The sequence below is a fragment of the Petaurus breviceps genome, unplaced genomic scaffold, assembly GCF_028583685.1.
Source record: "Petaurus breviceps papuanus isolate PSGF00001 unplaced genomic scaffold, PetGlider_PUasm1.0 90865, whole genome shotgun sequence".
NCBI lineage: Eukaryota > Metazoa > Chordata > Mammalia > Diprotodontia > Petauridae > Petaurus > Petaurus breviceps.
In genome coordinates this window covers 4654317-4674612 of record NW_027187367.1, presented here as the reverse complement: position 1 = coordinate 4674612, position 20296 = coordinate 4654317, and the positions used below count along the sequence as shown (strand labels likewise).

Below are 20296 nucleotides of genomic sequence, written 5' to 3'. Positions count from 1 at the left end.
CAATTCTTTGCCACCTCATAAAGAGCTGCTATAAATATTTTTGTACACAGCATTCATCTTTCTCCCTAACTCTAGTCCATGAATCTCTAGCCAGGTGTTTGACATCTCCTCTGAGTTCTCACAGCATTTCCTACTCAACTTGTTCAAAACAACTCATTATCTTTCTCACAAAGACACTCATAACTTCCCTATTTCTGTCAAAGACACCACTGTTCTTCAATACCCATTTGAAACCTTTGAGTCATCCTCAGCTTTTCACACTCATCCTCCATAGCCAGAGAGTTGTCAAGTTTTATTAAGTTCTACTTTCTCAGTGTCTCTCAAATCCAACCCCTGCTCCTACACCACAGCTAACTATGGGGGTTTCTCCAAAGCTCTGTCCTGGACCCTCTTTCTCTTCTGACTCTGTACTGTTTACCTTGGTGAGCTTATCAGATTCCATGGTTTCAGTGATCATCTCAGTGATCCCAGATCTACTCATTCAGCCCTAACCTCTCTTGACCTCATCTCTCCTGATCCCACACTCTCAAAATGGATGTTGCTTAGACATCATAAACTCATCATGTCCAAAACTTAACTCATTACCTTTCTAGCCAAACCCTCCCCTCTTCCTAACTTCCATCTTACTGTTCAGGGTACTACCCATTCTTAGACGATAAATCTAGTGTTATCTTTGAGTATTTACTTTGTTCTCCCCGCCCCACTTCCCCTGACACTGTTACTCCCCTGGTGCAGGCCCTCATCACCCGATGCCTGTACTACTATGATAGACTGCTGGTTGATATTCTTGTCTCTTTCTCCACTCCAAACTATCCTCCACTTATTTGACAAACTGATTGGGTCGGTCTGCAAAACCCTTCTCCCCAATTCAGTCAATGCTACCAATCAGCTCTAGGATCAAGTATAAAGACCTGATCCCCTGCTCTTTTCAGACTTCTTACATCTTACTCCCCTCCACTATTCTGTGATCCGGTGATGAGGGCTTCTTTCTGGCTCTGAACACAAAACACTCCATCTCCAAACTTCCATTTTCCCAGCTGTCTTCCATGCCAATAATTCTTGTTCATCTTTGCCTCTCAGTTTCCTTGGTTTCCTTCAAGTATCGGCTAAAATCCCACTATCTGTAAGATGCCTTTCCCAGTACTCAATGGTAGCGATAGCTCCAATTTCCTTTGTAGATGTCTTGGTGGCACGTAGTTGTTTGCATATTGTCTCTCTCCCTCCTTACCCCCCCCCCCCAAGACTTGGCCCCTTGAGAAGAGGGATTTTGCTTTTGTTTGTGTCCCCAACCCTTAGCCAGGTGCACATAGTGATAACTTAATAAACGTTTCTTGACCCTTCCCTTTCAGACCTCCAATCATTTTCTATCTGTATACCCCACCCAGGGTATTCCAGTAGCCTAATTGGCTCCTGCCTCCACTTTCATTTCAGTAAACTCCTACACAGCTGCCAAATTGATAATCCTAAAGTAACTGGGATGACCATGTCTTGAGTAGATGTTCAAGAAACCAATGGCTCTCCCTCACCTTTAGGACAAAATACAAACTCCTCTGTGTGGCATTTAAAATCCTTCACAATCTTATGTCAGCCCCATCTATCTATGCTAATAACACATTACTCCTACTCCTATGCACCCTGCATTTCAGGTCAAACTGTCATTTTTGATGTTTCTGGGACATTGCCACAGCGGACCCTCCATACTTTTTGCTCTGGCTGCCCTCCATCCCTGTACTTGTCTCCCTTCTCAATTCCAACTAACTCCCTTTAAGTCTCAGCTCAAGCACTGCCTCCAAGAGACGGATTCCCCAGTGGTGTGCCTCTCCCCACTCCCCAAACCCGGCCCTCATCGCTGTGCACTTTTTTATTTGTATCCCTAAAGTGTGTCATAATAGGTACTTAATAAATACTTGTTGACTGACTGAACGTTACTGAATAATTCCTTCTGCTGTGGGAGACCAAATGTGCGACCAGGAAACCCATCCAAAGGAACTTGTCCCCCTGAAAAGGCATACGCTAGGCCAGTGGGTTTGCAGGCTTAGGTCTGGGCCCAGGACCCACCCCGCAGAGCCCTAGGCAGGGCGTGCACATTTCTAAGGCCCGCCTAAATCGATTGTTGGATGAGAGCCCCACCCCCTCCCGCCCAGCGGCTGGGGCTGCAGTCGGATCCGCCGGATCCAGAGCCTTACCCTACCCCTCAGGACCCAAGGCCCGCCCTACCCTAGCAACCAACGCTAACATCCCTCATCCCCCAACAATCCCTGACTACCCCAACGAGGGTCAGGCCCCCTTCCAGGAGCTAGATCTATACCTCCCCGAGCCTGTCCCCGTCCCGTCGCCACCCGGCCAGGATCCCGATTATTTTTTTCGGAACAGGCGACAGACCGAGCAGCTATGAAACTTGGGGTCCTTCGAGGAACCCGGAAGTGGTGGTCTGTCACAAAGGCGCTGAGACACGTGGACGCAGCCGTGTCTTTCGTCGGAGCCGGTGTTCGCTGATAGCCGGGGAGGACCCCGAGCTACCGCCGCCGCCCCGCTGCAGGGTACGGCCCCATCATCCTGGAAGGTCATCGTCACCCGCTTCCCTTCACCTTAGGCCCTTTTCCGGTCTAGGCGACTTGGAAGTTGCCGGCCAGCCTGCGCACCCCTGGCCCCAGATGCTCTGCCCCGGCCTGGGCCTCCCCGTAGTCCGGAGATGAAGTTGTTATCCCCGCTTCACCCTGCCCCGACCCCAGTCGATTTCCTACAGTATCGTCCAACAGTGAACCCCTTTCCCTTCGTAATCTAGATGTTAAAGAACCCCGACCCCCCCCCCCACACACACACACTTGGGTCTACAATCGAAGTGATCAGCATCCTGAATCGGCCCCTCACTGCTTCCTCACCTCCCCTTCTTTCTGTGCTCATTACCTGCAAACCGGGCCCCCCCTTCTCCGTCTAGGGGACCCAGAGATGGGATTTAAGCCTTTTTTCCTCCAGCGTCCCCATCTTCTCTGCTATGGCATTGAAGACAGGGCCCAAAGGGATGGGGGTACAGGAGGGAAAATGGTTCAGGATCGTTGACTAAACCTAGGTTTTCTCCCCATTCCTAGTGTTTCATTATCTGCACCCCCTCACCCCAACCCCAGTCTACGAATTTTGCCATTTTATTCATCTATAGGGAATGGGGAGTTGGCAGAGTTCTGGTGAAATATGATAGCCAAAAGTTCTGTCTGTCATTTATACCTAGACCTCTTTGTCCTTTGAGATCCCTTTGTGTCTTGTCTCTCAAGCCTTAAGTCTATTTCTTTTTTTTTCCCCCAGGTCTCAGCAAGTGTGGCAGAAGCTCCTGCCACACCCGGGGACTATGTCCATCTTATATGTGTCTCCTCACCCTGATGCCTTCCCCAGCCTTCGGGCCCTCATTGCTGCACGTTATGGAGAATCTGGCCCTGGCCCAGGGTGGGGAGGGCCTCCTCCCCGGGTTTGCCTCCAGGCACCACCTACCAGTGGAACTTCCATCCCACCACCTCGTCTGCCAGTCCTGGAGCAGGGACCAGGGGGCTTGAGGGTGTGGGGAGCAGCAGCTGTTGCCCAGCTGCTGTGGCCTGCAGGGATGGGGGGTCCTGGAGGGAGCAGGGGAGCTACCCTTGTCCAACAGTGGGTCAGCTATGCTGATGGAGAGCTTGTGCCTGCTGCCTGTGGGGCCACACTACCTGCTTTAGGGCTTCGGAACCCAACCCAGGACCCCCAGGTGAAGAGGGGGTCATGGGAAGGAATTGGGGAGATGGGAGGAAATTGGAAAAGGTTGAACTAGAGGGTGGGTCTTGGGAGGAAAAGAAGAGGCTGAGACAAGTAGAATGAAAGGAGTACTGGATTTAGAATTGGAACACTTAGGAAGTCCCAGAACCAGTACTTCCCAGATGTAACCTCAAGGGTTATCTCATCTTTCTGAGCCAGAGATTATTTATTCATCTGCAAAATTAGGGTACTTATGCTACCAACTATTTTACAGGATTATTTTCAGGCCCAAAGGATATTCATAAACACACCTAAGTATGTATGTCTACACACACACACATATGTTCTCCCTTTTCTCTCTGTGAGTATATATATGTATGTATGTGTACACACACACACACACACACACACACACACATATATATATATAAACTTTGTTTGTAAACAAATCCTCTACTACAAATATCTTTTTTTCTTAGACTTGTGATTTCATTGGTACCAGACACTACTGGTATGGAAATTCTACACACTAATGCAGATCAACATTAATTCTATAACTCAGTCCTAATTACCATTATTATGACTTGTTAATTTAGGTTTCAAATTAGACAAAATAGGACAGAATGAGAATGAGTAGAAACTGATTTGAAGGGGAGGGGAGAGACGAAGTGATGACAGCAATAGAAAGAGAAGAGAATTTAAGTGGTTACAAAACAAGATGAGGGGAAAGGGGACCAAGACCAGAGTTAAGAGTTTTGGCTTGTAGGTAGGACAAAAGTCTGATTTCTGGAGAGCATTAAGAAATTAATAGAATGGCACTAAGATGGGAGTGAATCCTGGAGGAGGGAAGGAGAATAACAATAACTGACATTTATGTAACACTTCAGTATATAGAAAACATTTCACATTATCTTAGTTGCTTTTCACAATAAATTTGTAAGCTAGGCACCGTAGTTATTAGTCCCATTTTACCTGTGGCAAACAGGTAAAGACGTTAATGTGGTCTTGAGGGAGCAGCTAGGTGGCACAGTTGATGAAGTGCTGGCCTGCGTTCAAATCTGGGCTCAGACACTAGCTATGTGACCCTGGGCAAGTCACTTAACCCTGTTTACCTTGGTATCTCATGTAAAATGAGCTGGAGAAGGAAATGGCAAACCACTTCAGTATATTTGTCAAGAAAACCCTAAATGGGCTCACAAAGTGTCAAACACAACTGAAAAATGACAGAACTGAACAATGAACGGAACTGAACGATGGTCTCAAGATATCCCAGGTGGGATTTTTACCCTACAATTCCATTATTGCCTCCCTTTTCACCTCCTGTTTGTTCCTTCTCAGGCAGCTCTGGGAGCCCTGGGACGGGCACTGAGCCCACTGGAGGAGAGACTGAGACTACACACATATTTGGCAGGGGAATCCCCCACTTTGGCTGACCTAGCAGCTGTTACAGCCCTTCTGCTACCCTTCCGCTATGTGAGTTGCCCTGGGGTAGACTGAGGAAGAGTGTTTGGGGGGAAGAAACCAGACCTAGGAGAGGGCAAAATAAAAAAAGGTGAGTGTCAGGACAATGTGCAGAGGCAGAGGGAGGGGAATTTTGGGGCAGTCTGGCTATGTTAGGGAGTATGCTTTACCTTCCCTTCACATGACCCTCTATACCTCCTTCTCTCTAGGTTCTAGACCCTCCTGCTCGCTGGGCTTGGGGTAATGTGAGCCGCTGGTTCATGACATGCATCCAGCAACCAGAATTTCGAGCTGTGTTAGGGGAAGTGTCCCTGTGCACAGGGGTACGGTCTCTCCCACAGCAACCAGGTAAGGATTGGAGAAGGGGAGGATGAGTGGATCAGAGAATTGTAGGATCACAGTTTTAGAGTTAGACAGGACCTTAGAAGCAATCTAGTCCAACTCTCTCATTTTGCAAATGAGGAAACAGGCCTAAAGAAGTTAAGTGACTAGCCCAAGTCCTATGATTCCAAATTCATAGCTCCTTCTATTGTACTATGTAATATTCTCAGTCTCCCTCCTCTATGGAACTCACTTCTTGCCTTTAGCTGAATAAGCAAGAGAAGTGGTGTAAAGATACAGGAAGAGGTGAAATAGTCAAATGATAGAGGAGGAATTGATGAGCAAAATGGTACCAGGCTAACATTTTCTGATAAGAATCTGAAATGTAAAGCTACTTTCTGCAAAGACTCTCAGAGGATTGAACCTTTTTTCAGTCTCTGAAGCTTCTGGGCCCCCCAAGACTGCTGCCCAGCTGAAAAAAGAAGCAAAGAAGAAGGAAAAACTGGAGAAATTTCAACAGAAGCAAAAAAACCAGCTGCATCAGCCACCCCCTGGGGAGGTGAGGGCTTGGGAAAAAAGGGAAGTACAAGGGGCTGACAGTAGGGGTGCCCTAGAACAGGATATGAATTGTCTTCTCTTTCCTATACAGAAGAAGCCAAAAATGGAGAAGAAGGAGAAACGGGACCCTGGGGTGATAATTTATGACATCCCTACCCCACCAGGGGAGAAAAAAGGTATTGGGCAGGAGGAGTAGAGAGACATAGCAGCATCTCCTTCCCCTGACTTCTAAGCTGAATCCACATCTCTCTCTACTATTTGTCTTCCATCTGGGGAGGAGAGGTAGCATGTCATAGTGGACAAAGAGTTGGACTTGGGTTCAGGAAGGCTTGGGTTCAAGTCTGTCTTGACTGTAATGGCTGTGTGATTCTGGGCAAGTTACCTAACCTGTCATTGCTCTAGGCGACTTTTTTTTTTTTTGTTTTTTTGGAGGGGGGAAGGCAGGGCAATTGGGGTTAAGTGACTTGCTCAAGGTCACTCGGCTAGTAAGTGTTAAGGTATCTGAGGCTGGATTTGAACTCAGGTCCTCTTGACTTCAGGGCTGGTGCTCTATTCACTGTGCCACCTAGCCACCCCTATAGGCAGCTTTCTTAAGACAGTAAGTTGCAGAGGAATTGCTGACCTGAATTGGTAGTGTTACCTTATCTGGCAGTTCCCTAGGCTACTGAAGTGAGGTCTAGTCCTTTCCCTTCTATTTCTATCTTCCTTTATGCCCAGAATTTTGCAGTATGACCCTGCTGACCTCTCTTCTCCTCCATCAGATGTCAGTGGCTCCATGCCTGACTCCTATAGCCCCCAGTATGTTGAGGCTGCTTGGTACTCGTGGTGGGAGAAACAAGGCTTCTTCAAACCAGAGTATGGGGTAAGCATGCCGCTAGATGCTGTTTCCTTTAAAGGGGTCTGGGCTGAAGTGGAGGGCTAGATTGAAAACCAACTGCTGGGGGGCTAGATACTGGAGTCTGAGAAGGGAGGGTTGACTATGAGTGGCCAGAGCCAAGGGAGGCTGGAAAATCTAAAGGTAGCATGCCCCTTCATGTTTACCTTAGCGTTCCAGTGTGTCGGAGCCTAATCCTCGAGGTATCTTCATGATGTGCATCCCACCTCCCAACGTGACAGGATCTCTACACCTTGGCCATGCCCTCACCAATGCCATCCAGGACTCACTGACCCGCTGGTGAGGCTCTACTCCTAAGACCCCTGTCTGTGGTCTCTGGACCTCTACTTCCAGTCCTTTCTTTTTATTAGCTTCCCTCTCTCCCTTTACCTTTCTATGCCTTTGATAAGTTTTCTCCATGGGTTCTCTTTCTTCCTTCATTGGTTCAGCTTTTTTTTTTTACTTATTTCTCTTGAGCTTCTTTGTCCACTGTTTCCCTTTCCTTCCCTTGCATAGTTCCATGGCCATAACTTAGCTCTCATTTATCCCTCCATCTTGGAACAACCATGAGTGTCTTCATAGACTCTTTTATCATCCATCTTCAGTTCAGTGGTTTAAAGAGTCCCTTCCCTGACTTGTTTGGATGCAATCTGACCCATCTACCTTCAACCTCTGATTCTCTTTTTTTCTAGTTGACCTTCTATTTCTGGGCCTTCCTGCCTTATCAGTATAACCACCAAGTCCCTTCTCCAATTAGACTATTGACTCTTTCCTATCTAACATCACACCCCCATCCCCAATCCTAACCCTTCCAGGCACCGAATGAGAGGAGAGACAACCCTGTGGAACCCAGGCTGTGATCATGCTGGTATTGCCACACAGGTGGTTGTGGAGAAGAAACTATGGCGGGAACGCGGACTGAGCCGCCACCAGCTTGGTAGAGAGGCCTTCTTGCAAGAAGTCTGGAAATGGAAGAATGAGTAAGTGTACAATACTCATCCTTTTCTTTGCATGGATGGATTCACAGGGTCAGGGAAGAGTGTCTCCAAGAGTTCTCTCCACAGAAGAACTTTGGTTGATCTAGGGTTCTCTTTACTTCAAGACAATCATGGGGGACTCAGTTGTTATTGTCTCCATGATGAGGAGGCATACTGTGGAGTAGGGTAGTGAAAGAGTGTGTGTGTGTCTGTGTGTGCTCTCAGCAGCCAGAGGGGATATGAAGATTAGGAAGAGTGGAGGTCAGGGTGACCAACCTTCCTCCCAAAGCTTTGCCTCTATATGTTTCCAGGAAGGGAGACCGAATTTACCATCAACTAAAGAAGCTCGGTGGTTCCTTGGATTGGGATCGAGCTTGTTTCACCATGGAGCCTGTGAGTGTAGATGGTATCCCAGGGAATTAGGATTCACTAGATTTGGTGACCTAGCAGCATCACTTATGGACCAGTACTTTCTGTGCACACATCACTGTGAGCTAGGTGCAGTGGGAGAAATATTAGAGATGTCCTTGCTTTTAAGGGGTTAGCAAAGAACCAACCCCTCATAAGGAGAAGGTAGTGACAACCATGTTGGGAAATGTAGCCATGACCGACAGGTTCCCCAGTGACCCCAGATAATAGTAAAGGGCAGGTTTTCTCACCAGCCAGCCCATCCATCCACTGGTATTATTCACTAGGTACAACCTCTTGTGCCCCTCTTCAAGGGGTTTCCTAAAGGAGCCCATAGATGCAATAGAAAAAACAGGAAGGGACAGGGAAGTATTAGCTTATGTGGATACGCCTTTTTTCATGTTTCCTTAGTCGTTGTGTCAAGTCCCAACTCTTCTACCTGGTTTTCAAAGCCCTACCTTTGTCTTTCGTTACTCCTAGGATCACAGGATTTAGAATTGAAAGGGAGCTCAGAGATCATCTTGTCCAACTGATTCATTTAATAGATGAGGAAATTTAAGGCTCAGAGAGATTACAAGATCATAGATTTAGAGCTGGAAGGGATATTAGAGGACGTCTGATCCAAGCCCCTCATTATACAGATGAAGAAACTGAGGCTCAGGGAGGTTGAGTGACACTTGTCCATTGTCCCACAGATGGATAGCCAGGCGTTCTCCCAGGCCTCCTGGTTCCAAGTTCCAGTGCTCTTTTCCCAGAATACTTTTTCTACTCTTGTCAGGCTGGGTTCCAGTGTCCTAAGACACACCAAGTATATTCTTGAGGCCATTATCAGCAGACAGAATCATTACTGCTACAAGAAACACACACTTCTATCACTGTGGCCAGTCTTGTGTTCCTAAAGATGGAACAAAGGAGTAGGGGGAAGGGGACTAGAGTAAGGGCCCTCCTGGTCTTTGAGGTAGAGAAGGATGTTCTACACTGGGCATGTAGTGGAAGTGACCAGGCCTCCATCAGGGTTTTCCTTTCCCTTCTATCCCAGATCCTTTGCCCTGGCAACTAGGACCCCCTTCTCCGAAAGGACAACATTCTTCTCTTTTATCCTTGTCTCCCATTTATCCCTTTGCAGAAACTCTCAGCAGCTGTCACAGAGGCTTTTGTCCGCCTCCATAATGATGGTGTCATTTATCGGAGTACCCGCCTTGTCAACTGGTCCTGTAGTCTCAACTCTGCCATCTCTGACATTGAGGTGTGTGTTGTCCCCAGGAAGATTTCTGATCTCTCCAGGCTCCCCTCCATTGCCCTAATCTCCTCAGTCCATTTCCTGTTACATGCTCCTTTTCTATTTGCCCCCATTCTTCCCACAGGTAGATAAGAAGGAGCTGTCAGGCCGAACCCTACTCTCTGTCCCAGGCTATCAGGAGAAGGTGGAATTTGGGGTCATTGTTTCTTTTGCCTACAAGATACAGGACTCAGGTAGGGTCCAGGGACAACTGGGGTCCTCTATCCCAGGGTAAAAGGCAGAGGCTAAGTTTTCCTTCCTCCCTTTCCCCAGAGAGCGATGAGGAGGTGGTGGTAGCAACCACTCGTATTGAGACCATGTTGGGAGATGTAGCTGTGGCTGTGCACCCCAGTGACCCTAGATACCAGGTAAAAGGCAGATTCTTTCACCAGTCCCCGTTTCCCTCCCACCTCCCCCACAAGTCTTTATTAAGTATGACCTCTGTTAGTCAGATCCCCCTCCCCAGCCCAGGAAAGACAGAGGCACAAAAATCTCTGCTCTCCAGAAGCAACTAGAATAAACCTATCCCAAAAAGAGGGGACTGTGGGTGGGAGGAAAAATAAGGGTTCAGAGAAGATTCTCACACAAAACCAGGTAGAATCCCTATCTGGAGCTGCATATTTCTGTTCAGTGGACTCAAGACGGAGCTGGAGGAGGTTTTAAGAAGGACAGAGGGTGGAATTTCCCCTACATGTGGGAATGGTTGAGAACACTGAAGAAGGCTATAGATCCATTCTTGAGGATCTACTTTGGCAAGTGTTTAAGCACAGTCCCAGTCTTCAGTTTATATCAGGAAGATGTTTGTATTCTCCTATCCTTTGTCTTTAGACTCCCTCTCCTCATGGTGCTGATCTTTTCTGTCCTGATTCCTCTGTCCCCAGCACCTTCGGGGAAAGAGTGTTATGCACCCATTCCTACTTCGAAGCCTTCCTATCATCTTTGATGAGTTTGTGGACATGGAGTTTGGCACTGGTGAGTTTGGGGAGAGCTAGGAAGAAAAGACTTTTTACCCAACCCTCTTTAGGAAAAAGGGTGATTGGAGGTCTTCATATGTTTGGAGATTAAGGGGAGGGGCACCCACGACATTCCTCCCCTCACTGTTTTTCCAGAGGATAGAGAAAGTAGATTTGCTTAAAGCAGACACTTTCCCAGAGATTTGGGTGAGAAGCTTTTTCTTGCAGTGACCCATCTGGATAGTGACTTGGAGAGTGTGTACAGTTCTTTTGGGACTAGGAACCTCTGATCCTTGGTGCTGTGACCTTAATGCCCTTGTCCTCCCCTGCCTCTAGGCGCTGTAAAAATCACACCAGCCCATGATCAGAATGACTACGAGGTTGGGCAAAGGCACAAACTAGAAGCAGTGAGCATCATGGACCACCGAGGCAACCTCATCAATGTTCCCCCTCCCTTTCTGGTGAGAAGCTTTAAGAGGTAGAATAGGTGGGTGAAGGGAAGTCTGAAAGATAGGAGAAAATAAGAAGAGAGAAGCCTCAAATATGGGGCTAGATAGAGGAGAAAGTTTGGGGTTGGAGGGAGAAGAGAGGGCTGTTGGAGCCCTGTGTGCTGTGGAGGCAAGTGTGTTCTCCTAGGACTCTGACATTTCTTCTACTTTATAGGGCCTTCCTCGGTTTGAGGCAAGGAAAGCAGTGTTGGCAGCTCTAAAAGACAAGGGACTATTCCGGGCAGTGAAGGACAATCCAATGGTGGTACCTTTGTGCAAGTAAGAACAAATTTTTTTCTTTTCTTTCTTTTTTTTTTTTTAGAAAATCTTTGAGCTGGAGGCCAGGGCAAAAGGGTCTTTTTCCTCCAGGAAAAAGGGTCTCATTTTTCATATGTCTCTGTGTTCTGCAGCCGCTCCAAGGATGTAGTTGAACCCCTCCTTAAACCCCAATGGTATGTGAGGTGTGGGGAGATGGCCCAGGCAGCCAGTGCAGCCGTGACTCGGGGAGACCTTAAAATAGTGCCTGAGGTCCATCAGAAAATATGGCACAACTGGATGGACAACATCAGGTATGTGTCAGGGGAGGGCTGAAAGCAGAAACCGGTGGGGGGGAAGGGGAGAAGGGAGAATTTAGTCAGGAGAGGAAGATGGTGGCTTCCTAGTCTTCAGACCATTCTCTTAATTCTGTTCTCTTTCCCTTCCTCCCCAGAGACTGGTGCATCTCCCGGCAGCTATGGTGGGGTCACCGAATCCCTGCCTACTTTGTCACTGTCAACGATCCTGGAGTACCCCCTGGGGAGGTGAAAGAACTGGACTTTGGCATCCCTGAGGGAGAGGGCAGGGAAGGATATCAGGGGCAAGGAAAGTCAGAGACTGAGGAAGTAGATTTTGACATATGTGCCCTTGACAGCCTTCTGGGATCTGGGAGTAGGTGAAGAGGAAGAAGGTTGAAGGGGGATTGACAAGATAGATAGTGATCCCTTTGAAAAAGAATTAGGGGCAAAAAGGATTGGATTCCAAGGTCTTTGAGGAGAATGGGAACATGGGGGAAGGGGCGTAGGCAGAAGCTGGAGATCCATAACTGGGGCAGGGCAGATGCCCACATTCTTATAAAGGAAAGGTGAGTAAGCATCGTCCAAGGAAAGTCAGTGCTGAGGATATCAGAGTAACATGTCTTCTTACTCTGGGGACAGGATCCTGATGGTCGGTATTGGGTGAGTGGCCGAAGTGAGGAGGAGGCGAGGGAGAAGGCAGCCAAGGAGTTTGGAGTGTCTCCAGACAAGATTAGTCTCTCACAGGGTAAGAGAGGATTGGGGGGACCTGGCTGAGGGGACAACTGTGGTAGAGCTAGAACCCCTTATTCCTGTTTGACTGCTATCTCTGATTTTTTCCCCCTTCCAGATGAGGATGTCTTAGACACATGGTTCTCCTCTGGCATCTTTCCCTTTTCTATCTTTGGATGGCCCAACCAGGTATGGAGGTTGGGGTCTGACATTTGGGTCTCCCATAGGACTTGTAAGGGAAGATACTGACTTACTGGTAAAAGGACTTGAGGGTTGAACACCTGGGTCATAGGTTGGGGGTGAGAACAGAAAGGTAGTTATTGGTTAAGAGGGAAATAGACTTGGGAATTGGATGTCTGTGTTGGATTTTTCAGCTCAAAAATTTGCTTCCCTCTTCTACCTTCTCTTCAGACAGAGGACCTAAGTGTATTCTACCCAGGGACCCTGCTAGAGACAGGACATGACATTTTATTCTTCTGGGTAGCCCGTATGGTGATGCTGGGTCTGAAGCTAACGGGGAAACTGCCCTTCAAAGAGGTAGGAACAACAGCCTTTTCCTATGTAAACTGTGGCTTCTAGCAGTGGGTCCCCCAATTCTGCCCAACACTGGAACTTCTAGCTTTAGCCTGGTCAATCCCTGATACCAGTGGCCCCTCCCACCCCAACCCCTCTAAAATAAGATCATTCCACAAAGGATATCTTTAAAATATTTGACCTGGGCTGCATTCCCTGTCCTAGGACATCTGCTTTGAGGGCCTCCACTGGGACACTCAGCATATTACCCTCAGAATCTCCCAGCTATCTGCCTGACCCCTCAGAAAGGATGGGGTCTGAGGGATAAGCCAGAGTGTGGACCACCAGAAAGCTATGGAGAATTAAGCTGAATTGCATGATGGAGAGTTGATTGAATCAAGGATTGTGGGCATAGAGCACTCCTTCAGTTTTTCTCCTGTATGGAACTAGTAGGAGTAGGAAGAGGGAAGCCATCTGACCTCAGTGACCCCTTACTCCCTTCCCCCAACTTCCTACACTGTCCGAACAGGTCTATCTCCATGCCCTTGTCAGAGATGCCCATGGTCGGAAAATGAGCAAATCACTTGGTAATGTCATTGACCCCCTGGATGTCATCAGTGGGCTCTCCCTGCAGGTAAGGCTAGATATCCAGGGCCTGGAGAATGGAGTGGAGGGGACTTTGGGGGAATCTAGGAAAAGATTTCTTAACCTAGGGTCTTTGAATGTGTGTGCATGTATTTTGATAACCATATTCTAATATAATTTGTTTCCTTGAAGTTGATTTTATTTTATGCATTTAAAAACATTATTTCAGAATGGGCCCTTAGGATTCATCAGATTGCCAGAGGGTTCCATGACACCCCCCAAAAAAAGGTTAAGATGCCCTTCTCTAGGAAATTCCTGAATCCTCTGTGCTGAGTTTCTCCAATCACTCCCTCATTTCTACTTAGGGACTCCATGACCAGCTACTCAACAGCAATCTTGACCCTGGTGAAATGGAAAAGGCCAAGGAGGGGCAGGTATGGGGTGTTAGAGGTTGGGGAGATCATGTGAGTTTTGAAGAGATGGGGGTGGGGGGAAACCTGTGGAATCTTCTGAGGAAATGTGGGAGCTCACAGAGATAGAAATGGGGAAGGAGTTGGAGAGTATAGAGAAAGGAAAGGGAGAAAGGAGAATGCTCTACTAGACAGAATGTTGGCTTTGGAGTCAGAAAGATCTGGGTACCAATCACCCATTCCTCATTACATGGAGAAGGTGAAGGAAATGAGATTTGGCCTCTGCCCTTTATCCTTGGGCATCCTAGTGTCCATGGGTCCTCCCTGAAACCTGGATCTTGTAGCTAAAAGAAACACCAAACTCCATGATTTTTATTTATTGGCTGTGTGACCATGAGCACAAGTCAGGCAACCTCTCTTAAGTCTAAGTTTCCCCACCTGAAAAAAATGAAGGAAATGGATTAGATGGCCTTTCATCAATCATTCAATCAGCATGCTTTTTTTTTTTCAAGATTTAAAAGCTTGTCTTTTATTGGTTTATAATCAACAGTCATTTCAACAAATGAAGACAAGTTAAGGATCTCATAAGCCCCTAGTATGTTCCAGGGCAGACTTTGTTTATAGCCTGGGCTTGCTTGGCTTTTTGTGTTACCTTTTGTTGGGAATTGTTTTCATGAAACCCCAAAGTTTCGTGGTACCAGCACTAGCTGATATTTATTACCTCTGCTCTACAAGCAGTAGTCCCTTTTTTGCTACTTTTTTTGGCTCTTTGGAATTCATCTGCTGATGTACTGCTGATTTCCTGTGATTCCTGGCCCTCAGTTTGTCTAGATCAACATGCATTTATTAATTGCCTGCTGTGTGCTTGGGCAGCTAGGTGTCACAATAGGTGGCCTGGGGTCAGGAAGACTTCTCTTTGTGAATTCACATCCAGATTCAGACACTAGCTGTGTGATCCCGAGCAAGTCATTTAGCCCTGTTTGCCTCAGTTCTTCATCTGTAAAATGAGCTAGAGAAGGACATGGTAAACCACTCCAGTATCTTTGCCAAGAAAACCCCAAATAGGGTCGTGAAAAGTTGGACACGACTGAACAACAACTACTGGGTGCTAGGCATTAGTGATCCAGACACAAAGAGTGAAACATTCCGGGGCGGCCAGGTGGTGCAGTGAGTAAGAGCGCTGGCCCCGGCATTAGGAGACCCGGGATCGGTTCAGGCCTCAGGTACTTGGCTCCCACACAAAAAATAACTGGCTATGTAATTTTGAGCAAGTTCCTTAACCCCAATTGCAAAAAAAAAAAAAAGAGAGAGAGAGTGAAAACATTCCTTTCTCTAAGGAGCTTAGCTTCTAAGAGGGTAGACAACATGCATATATGAGGATATACAGAACATGTGTAAAGATGTAAATAGATATAAAATATGTGTAAAAGAACATATGGAATAAATGTAAAGAGAACAAATACAAATCAGTACCAAGGAGTGAAAGGTGAGGACGTCTGGGAGAGGAAATCAGAAAAGACTTTGTGTCAGACCTTACTGAGACTTGAAGGGATGTAGGAGAGGGAGGGATGTTGCAAACGAGAGGAGCAGCCAAAGCAGAGGCTGGGAGATGGAGGGTCTTGTGTGAGGAACAGAGAAGGTTGATTTTCCTTCCCACTCTGGTCCTTTGAGATGAAAGAAGGGCTATTTGTAGGGGCTTATAAGGATCTTTTATCTCAGACATATCTTCTCTCTCCATGTAGAAAGCAGATTTCCCCAATGGAATCCCAGAGTGCGGCACAGACGCTCTCAGATTTGCACTTTGTGCCTACACTTCTCAAGGTATGATCTCACCACCCCCTACTAGTTCTCCCTGCTCTCCCAGGCTGTGCCCGAATCTTTGGACCCCCTGCACAGTCCTACATGAGGCCTGCTAGCCCCAGGGCCTTGTTGGATGGGGTGCTGGACAGTGGACGTGGGAACAATATGCATCCTGACCTTCCTTTGCTCCCTCCTCACTGTCTCCCCAGGCCGGGACATTAACCTGGATGTGAACCGAATCCTTGGGTATCGACATTTCTGTAACAAGCTCTGGAATGCCACCAAGTTTGCCCTTAGGGCATTGGGAGATGGATTTGTACCCTCACCTGTTCCCCAAGTGAGGGACCTCAGGGGCTGATAGGGGGAGGGCGGTACCCTCAAACTGTCCTTAGTATAGCTGAATGGGCACTAGGTCATTCTTGGGTGTGATGGGGTTTCTGAAGACAAACAAGAAGACAGTTCAGCCCACTCATGAGCTCATCTTTCAGTTTAACTTAAACCTACTTAAAGCAATTCCTTGAGATTCTACAAGTCTATATGATTCCTTAACCCAAACTGGGTGGAGTTTTCCATAGGCCAGACTCAGATGGCTTTCAATTCTTTGAGGGCTTCACCCCAAATGTAGCTGCAGTTTCAGCAGGTGTTAGTCTGATGGACTGTGCTGACCTGACTCATTCCCAATCCCTGAGAGTGGCATTCTTCCTGTTCACACACCCCCCCACACACTACCTACCATCATCCTGTATAGGCCAGCAGTCAGGAGAGCTTGGCTGACCGCTGGATTAAGAGCCGCCTGAGTGAAGCTGTTGGGCTGAGCAACCAGGGTTTCCGTACCTATGACTTCCCCATGGTCACCACTGCCCAGTACAGCTTTTGGCTCTATGACCTCTGCAACGTTTACCTGGTAAGGGTAGGAGGGGTTATGGGAAGTAACTTTGTTTGGGGGAGGGTGGATGTATTATCTTCCAGAGAATTACATGGGGTGCTCCAGTCCTCATCAGATCTTGGGAGGTATATCTCTCTGGTACCCAGACCTACAAAAACAGAAGTGAAGGTAAAGGAGGCTAGACAGAAAAAGACAGTGCAGAAAGCCACTTGGAATCTCAGGGGAAGGAAAATTATGACTGGTCCTCACCATCCCCATTGTACCTGGAGACTTGTTTGGGTCCTTAGGGTTCCACAAGGGGATTCAAAGTAGGCTGGGTGTCAGGATACTTCAAGTTTCTTGTGTTTAAAGTGAGAAAGCTGGACTAGGTAATCTCTGAGATCCGTTCCAAATTTAACAGTCTGGAATTGGTCTGTTTTTTTTTTCCCCAGGAGTGCCTGAAACCTCTGCTCTCTGGGACAGACCAAGCTGCAGCAGATGCCGCCCGGCAGACCCTCTACACTTGTCTGGATGTGGGCCTGAGACTACTCTCACCCTTCATGCCATTTGTGACTGAGGAGCTGTATCAGCGCCTTCCTCGGAGGGGGTCCCAGGCCCCACCCAGTCTCTGTGTTACCCCTTACCCAGACCCCAGTGAGGTTCGAATTGATGCTAGAGTCCCTGAGGGGAAGTAGGGACTGGGGTGAGGGTCACAAGGGAGCCTGATGCAGGGAGGGTTGATGGCTTATTCTCTGTTTTTTGACTCACGAACATTGTTGCCTTGTTACAGTTCTCTTGGAAGGATCTTGAGGCTGAGGCTGCTTTTGAGCTCTCACTCAGCATTACCCGGGCTGTGCGTTCTCTACGAGCAGATTACAACCTCACCCGAAGCCAGCCTGAGTGTGAGGGACTCGGCTTGTTTTCTTTGTTTTTCTATGTTACTTCTGATGTTTGCTTTTTTCCTGGCTATTAAAGTTGATCTCTGTTTCTGGGGCACAGGGGGCACTTACTGTGCTAGGGGCTAGGGACCAGGGGCCTAGTTACTAGCTTTGTGTGCTGGGGCCCTAGCTTCTGGCAGCTGGAGGCTATAGAGGCTGTAGCTTACCTGGTGCTGAGCTGGAGCTGGTGGTGGTGGCTGGTGTGTGCCGAGGCCAGGTGGGGTTTTTCTGTGTTTCCCTAGGGTAACACTGAAGCTTGGCAGGAAGCAGAGGGAGTTGGGGGGGAAGGGTCTGACCTCTGGCCTCCTCATGGGGCGCTGCACTAGAGCATGGTCGTAGAGCCGCTAGTAGATTCCCATTTGCTATGCAAATGGTGGTTCTCCAACCTGGTATCTGTTGGTTCTCCTGGCTGTTCGAAAGCATGGAGAGGAGGTGGGGGGGGGTCTTGGTGTTGGTGCTTGAGCACCTTACCACCCTGGTGCTCAGGATCTCCTGCTGGATTGCTGAGGTGGGGTTTTCTTGGATGCCTCCTGTCCTATAATGATCCCTTTCAGCCACAGCAAGAGGGACCTTTCCTGTTATCTACCTCCATCACATCCAGGTCCCTGACACTTATCCCATCTGTGCTCTTTACCGATTTAGGGTACATATACCTTTAGGCATCCTGTCTTGGTCCCTCTGCCAACTTTTGCTCACCTCCCTCACCCTACAGCTGTTCAAGCATCTGGCCTCACCTCTTCCTTTTTCTCCAATCACAGGTTTCTTGGAAGTGGCAGATGAGGCAACAGGAGCACAGGCTTCTGCAGTGTCGGGCTATGTGCAGGCCCTCTCTAACACTGGACCTGTGACCATCCTGCTCCCTGGATTTCCCGCTCCACAGGGCTGTGCCGTGGGCCTGGCCTCCGATCGATGCTCAGTCCACCTGCAGCTTCAGGGGCTGGTGGATCCTGCCCGAGAGCTGGCAAAGCTCCGGGCCAAACGAGGGGAAGCTGAGCGTCAGGCCCAAAGACTTCAGGAGCGTCGGGCTGTTCCTGACTACGCCACCAAGGTTCCCTCCCAAGTCCAGGAGTCTGAGGAGGCCAAGGTGTGTGGGTCTTTAGTGGCATCCTCCCTCTCCACATTCATACCCTTCCACCTCAGGGTCCAAGTCCAGTTCCTACCTGATCCTCTCTTGGTGAAAGGCTCCAGGCACTGACCTGTCTGTTCCTTCCTGGCCACCAACACCTGTTTTTGTTTCTCCCATCCCAGAGTAGAATAAGATGCAGTTTCCCAACTTTTCACCATTTCTCCTGTTATATAGCAAGCACATAACCCTTGGCATTTCCTAAGGGATTTTTCTTGCCAGTAACTGTAAGAGAATTCAGGTTATAAGCACAAGATGGTCTTCCCAAGCCTCGAGTTGTTTTCCTGGGGTCCTTCACATGAATGCTAAGGTGGGAAAGGGGAGGTGGGGCACTGTCCTCCTATTCCTGACCCTGCTCTTTCACTAGCACCTCCTGCACACATGAAAACATCAGATCTGGGAAGATCTGATGGGGAGGAAACAGGTCTAGGGAAGGGGAGTATTTTAACAACAGTAGTAGCAACTGAAATTTCTATAACTCATACTTCTATGAAGTTAGTGAGAATGCCATCTTCCCAGTTTTACAGAGGAGGAACCTGAAGGCTCAGCAGCTCACTCAAGAATACCTAGCAAGTTAGTGGGGAAACCAGCATTAATTTTGTGTTTTCTCGAGAGTTAGCCCTGTGCTAAGTAGGGCTGACATTGGGATATGAGAAAATAGGCAGGTGTTATGGAGGATTCCTAGGATGCTCTCCTGCTCCATTTCCCAGGATGGATATGGACTTGGTCAGTAAGACAGTAAGCAGCCATTCTTGCATATATTCTACCCACACCATTGGAGCTGGGGAGAGGAAGGATACCTTACCTTCTCTGCCTGCTCTTTGTAAGCTGATCATTTGACTTGGGAAGACAATACAGCAGTATTGAAAGTAGGAAGAGAAGGCAGACCCTGCCTGTGGTGCACAAGGGAAGCCCTTATCTCTTAACTCCCCCTGAGAAAACCCCAGTTTGTTCCCAGAGAGAATCTCTAGGACCTGACTGACTCAACTGCTTTGCCTTAGGCAGGTATATTAGGGTTAAGGAATGATATTCCTCAGAACAGATTGTCTTTTAGATAGATTGTCTTTCATCTCCCATTTGGCTCCCACCTGGTGACCCTGATACTCCCCAAGGTTCACAAACATTTCATGATACTGCTGATGTCGGGGTGGAACTCCTACTTCAAAGATGAATGCACCCCTGTGGACAGTGATGAGACAGGACATTTGGTATACAGTGTAGCCATCTCATGGGAAAATGGGCTTCCAAAGTTCAAGTTTTATGATTAAATATACTACCTGAATACATTATCTTTGGTTGCTCAGAGGAGGGAGAAAAGGGGGCAGTGAAGAGAGCACTGTGGGATAGGGTAGTTAAAGTGAGGCTTACACAGAAACTGGGATTGGGGCTAGACCTCAAGATGGGTAGGAAATTCTCTTGGTGGTTTCCATTTTCCCTTTAGCTCCTTCCTAGGTCTCTGTGATCCTTTCTTGGGCTAGGGGGTTTCCCTGCATTTGGGTGGCAAGGAGAATCTCCTTTGGATTTTGGGGTTCTCAACCACTCTGTCTCCTTCTGCTCCCTAGCTTCAGCAGACAGAGGCAGAGCTGAAGAAGGTAGATGAAGCCATTGCCCTGTTTGAGAAGATGCTGTGAGATCTGGAGACAGCTCCCCAGCACCCTGACCTCCCATTATTGGGTGGGGGGTTGGCGCTGCAGCAATAAAATATTTTGGCACACAAACCTTATGTTTCTTTGTGTAATGAGG

At 48.0% G+C, this 20296-nt stretch overlaps 1 protein-coding gene across 2 annotated transcripts; it reads left to right on the top strand.

Moving 5' to 3' along the window:
* The first annotated feature begins 2181 nt into the window (after positions 1 to 2181).
* Positions 2182 to 20271, top strand: VARS1 (valyl-tRNA synthetase 1). 2 transcript variants are annotated; one of them, XM_069073264.1, is made up of 30 exons: positions 2182 to 2540; positions 3301 to 3730; positions 5056 to 5190; positions 5388 to 5526; positions 5934 to 6058; positions 6149 to 6233; positions 6819 to 6919; positions 7104 to 7231; positions 7747 to 7911; positions 8220 to 8301; positions 9443 to 9562; positions 9681 to 9789; positions 9869 to 9963; positions 10477 to 10567; positions 10885 to 11009; positions 11212 to 11315; positions 11447 to 11605; positions 11746 to 11836; positions 12230 to 12335; positions 12438 to 12508; positions 12731 to 12856; positions 13362 to 13466; positions 13783 to 13851; positions 15570 to 15648; positions 15837 to 15964; positions 16376 to 16531; positions 16945 to 17151; positions 17283 to 17394; positions 18189 to 18514; positions 20116 to 20271. In XM_069073264.1, the coding sequence occupies exons 2-30, from the start codon at positions 3344 to 3346 to the stop codon at positions 20182 to 20184; spliced, it is 3795 nt and encodes a 1264-aa protein (XP_068929365.1). In that variant the 5' UTR covers positions 2182 to 2540; positions 3301 to 3343; the 3' UTR covers positions 20185 to 20271. The 2 variants fall into 2 exon arrangements, with proteins under 2 accessions (XP_068929365.1, XP_068929366.1); XM_069073265.1 differs by having other exon boundaries at positions 2182 to 2563.
* Positions 20272 to 20296: the final 25 nt, after the last annotated feature.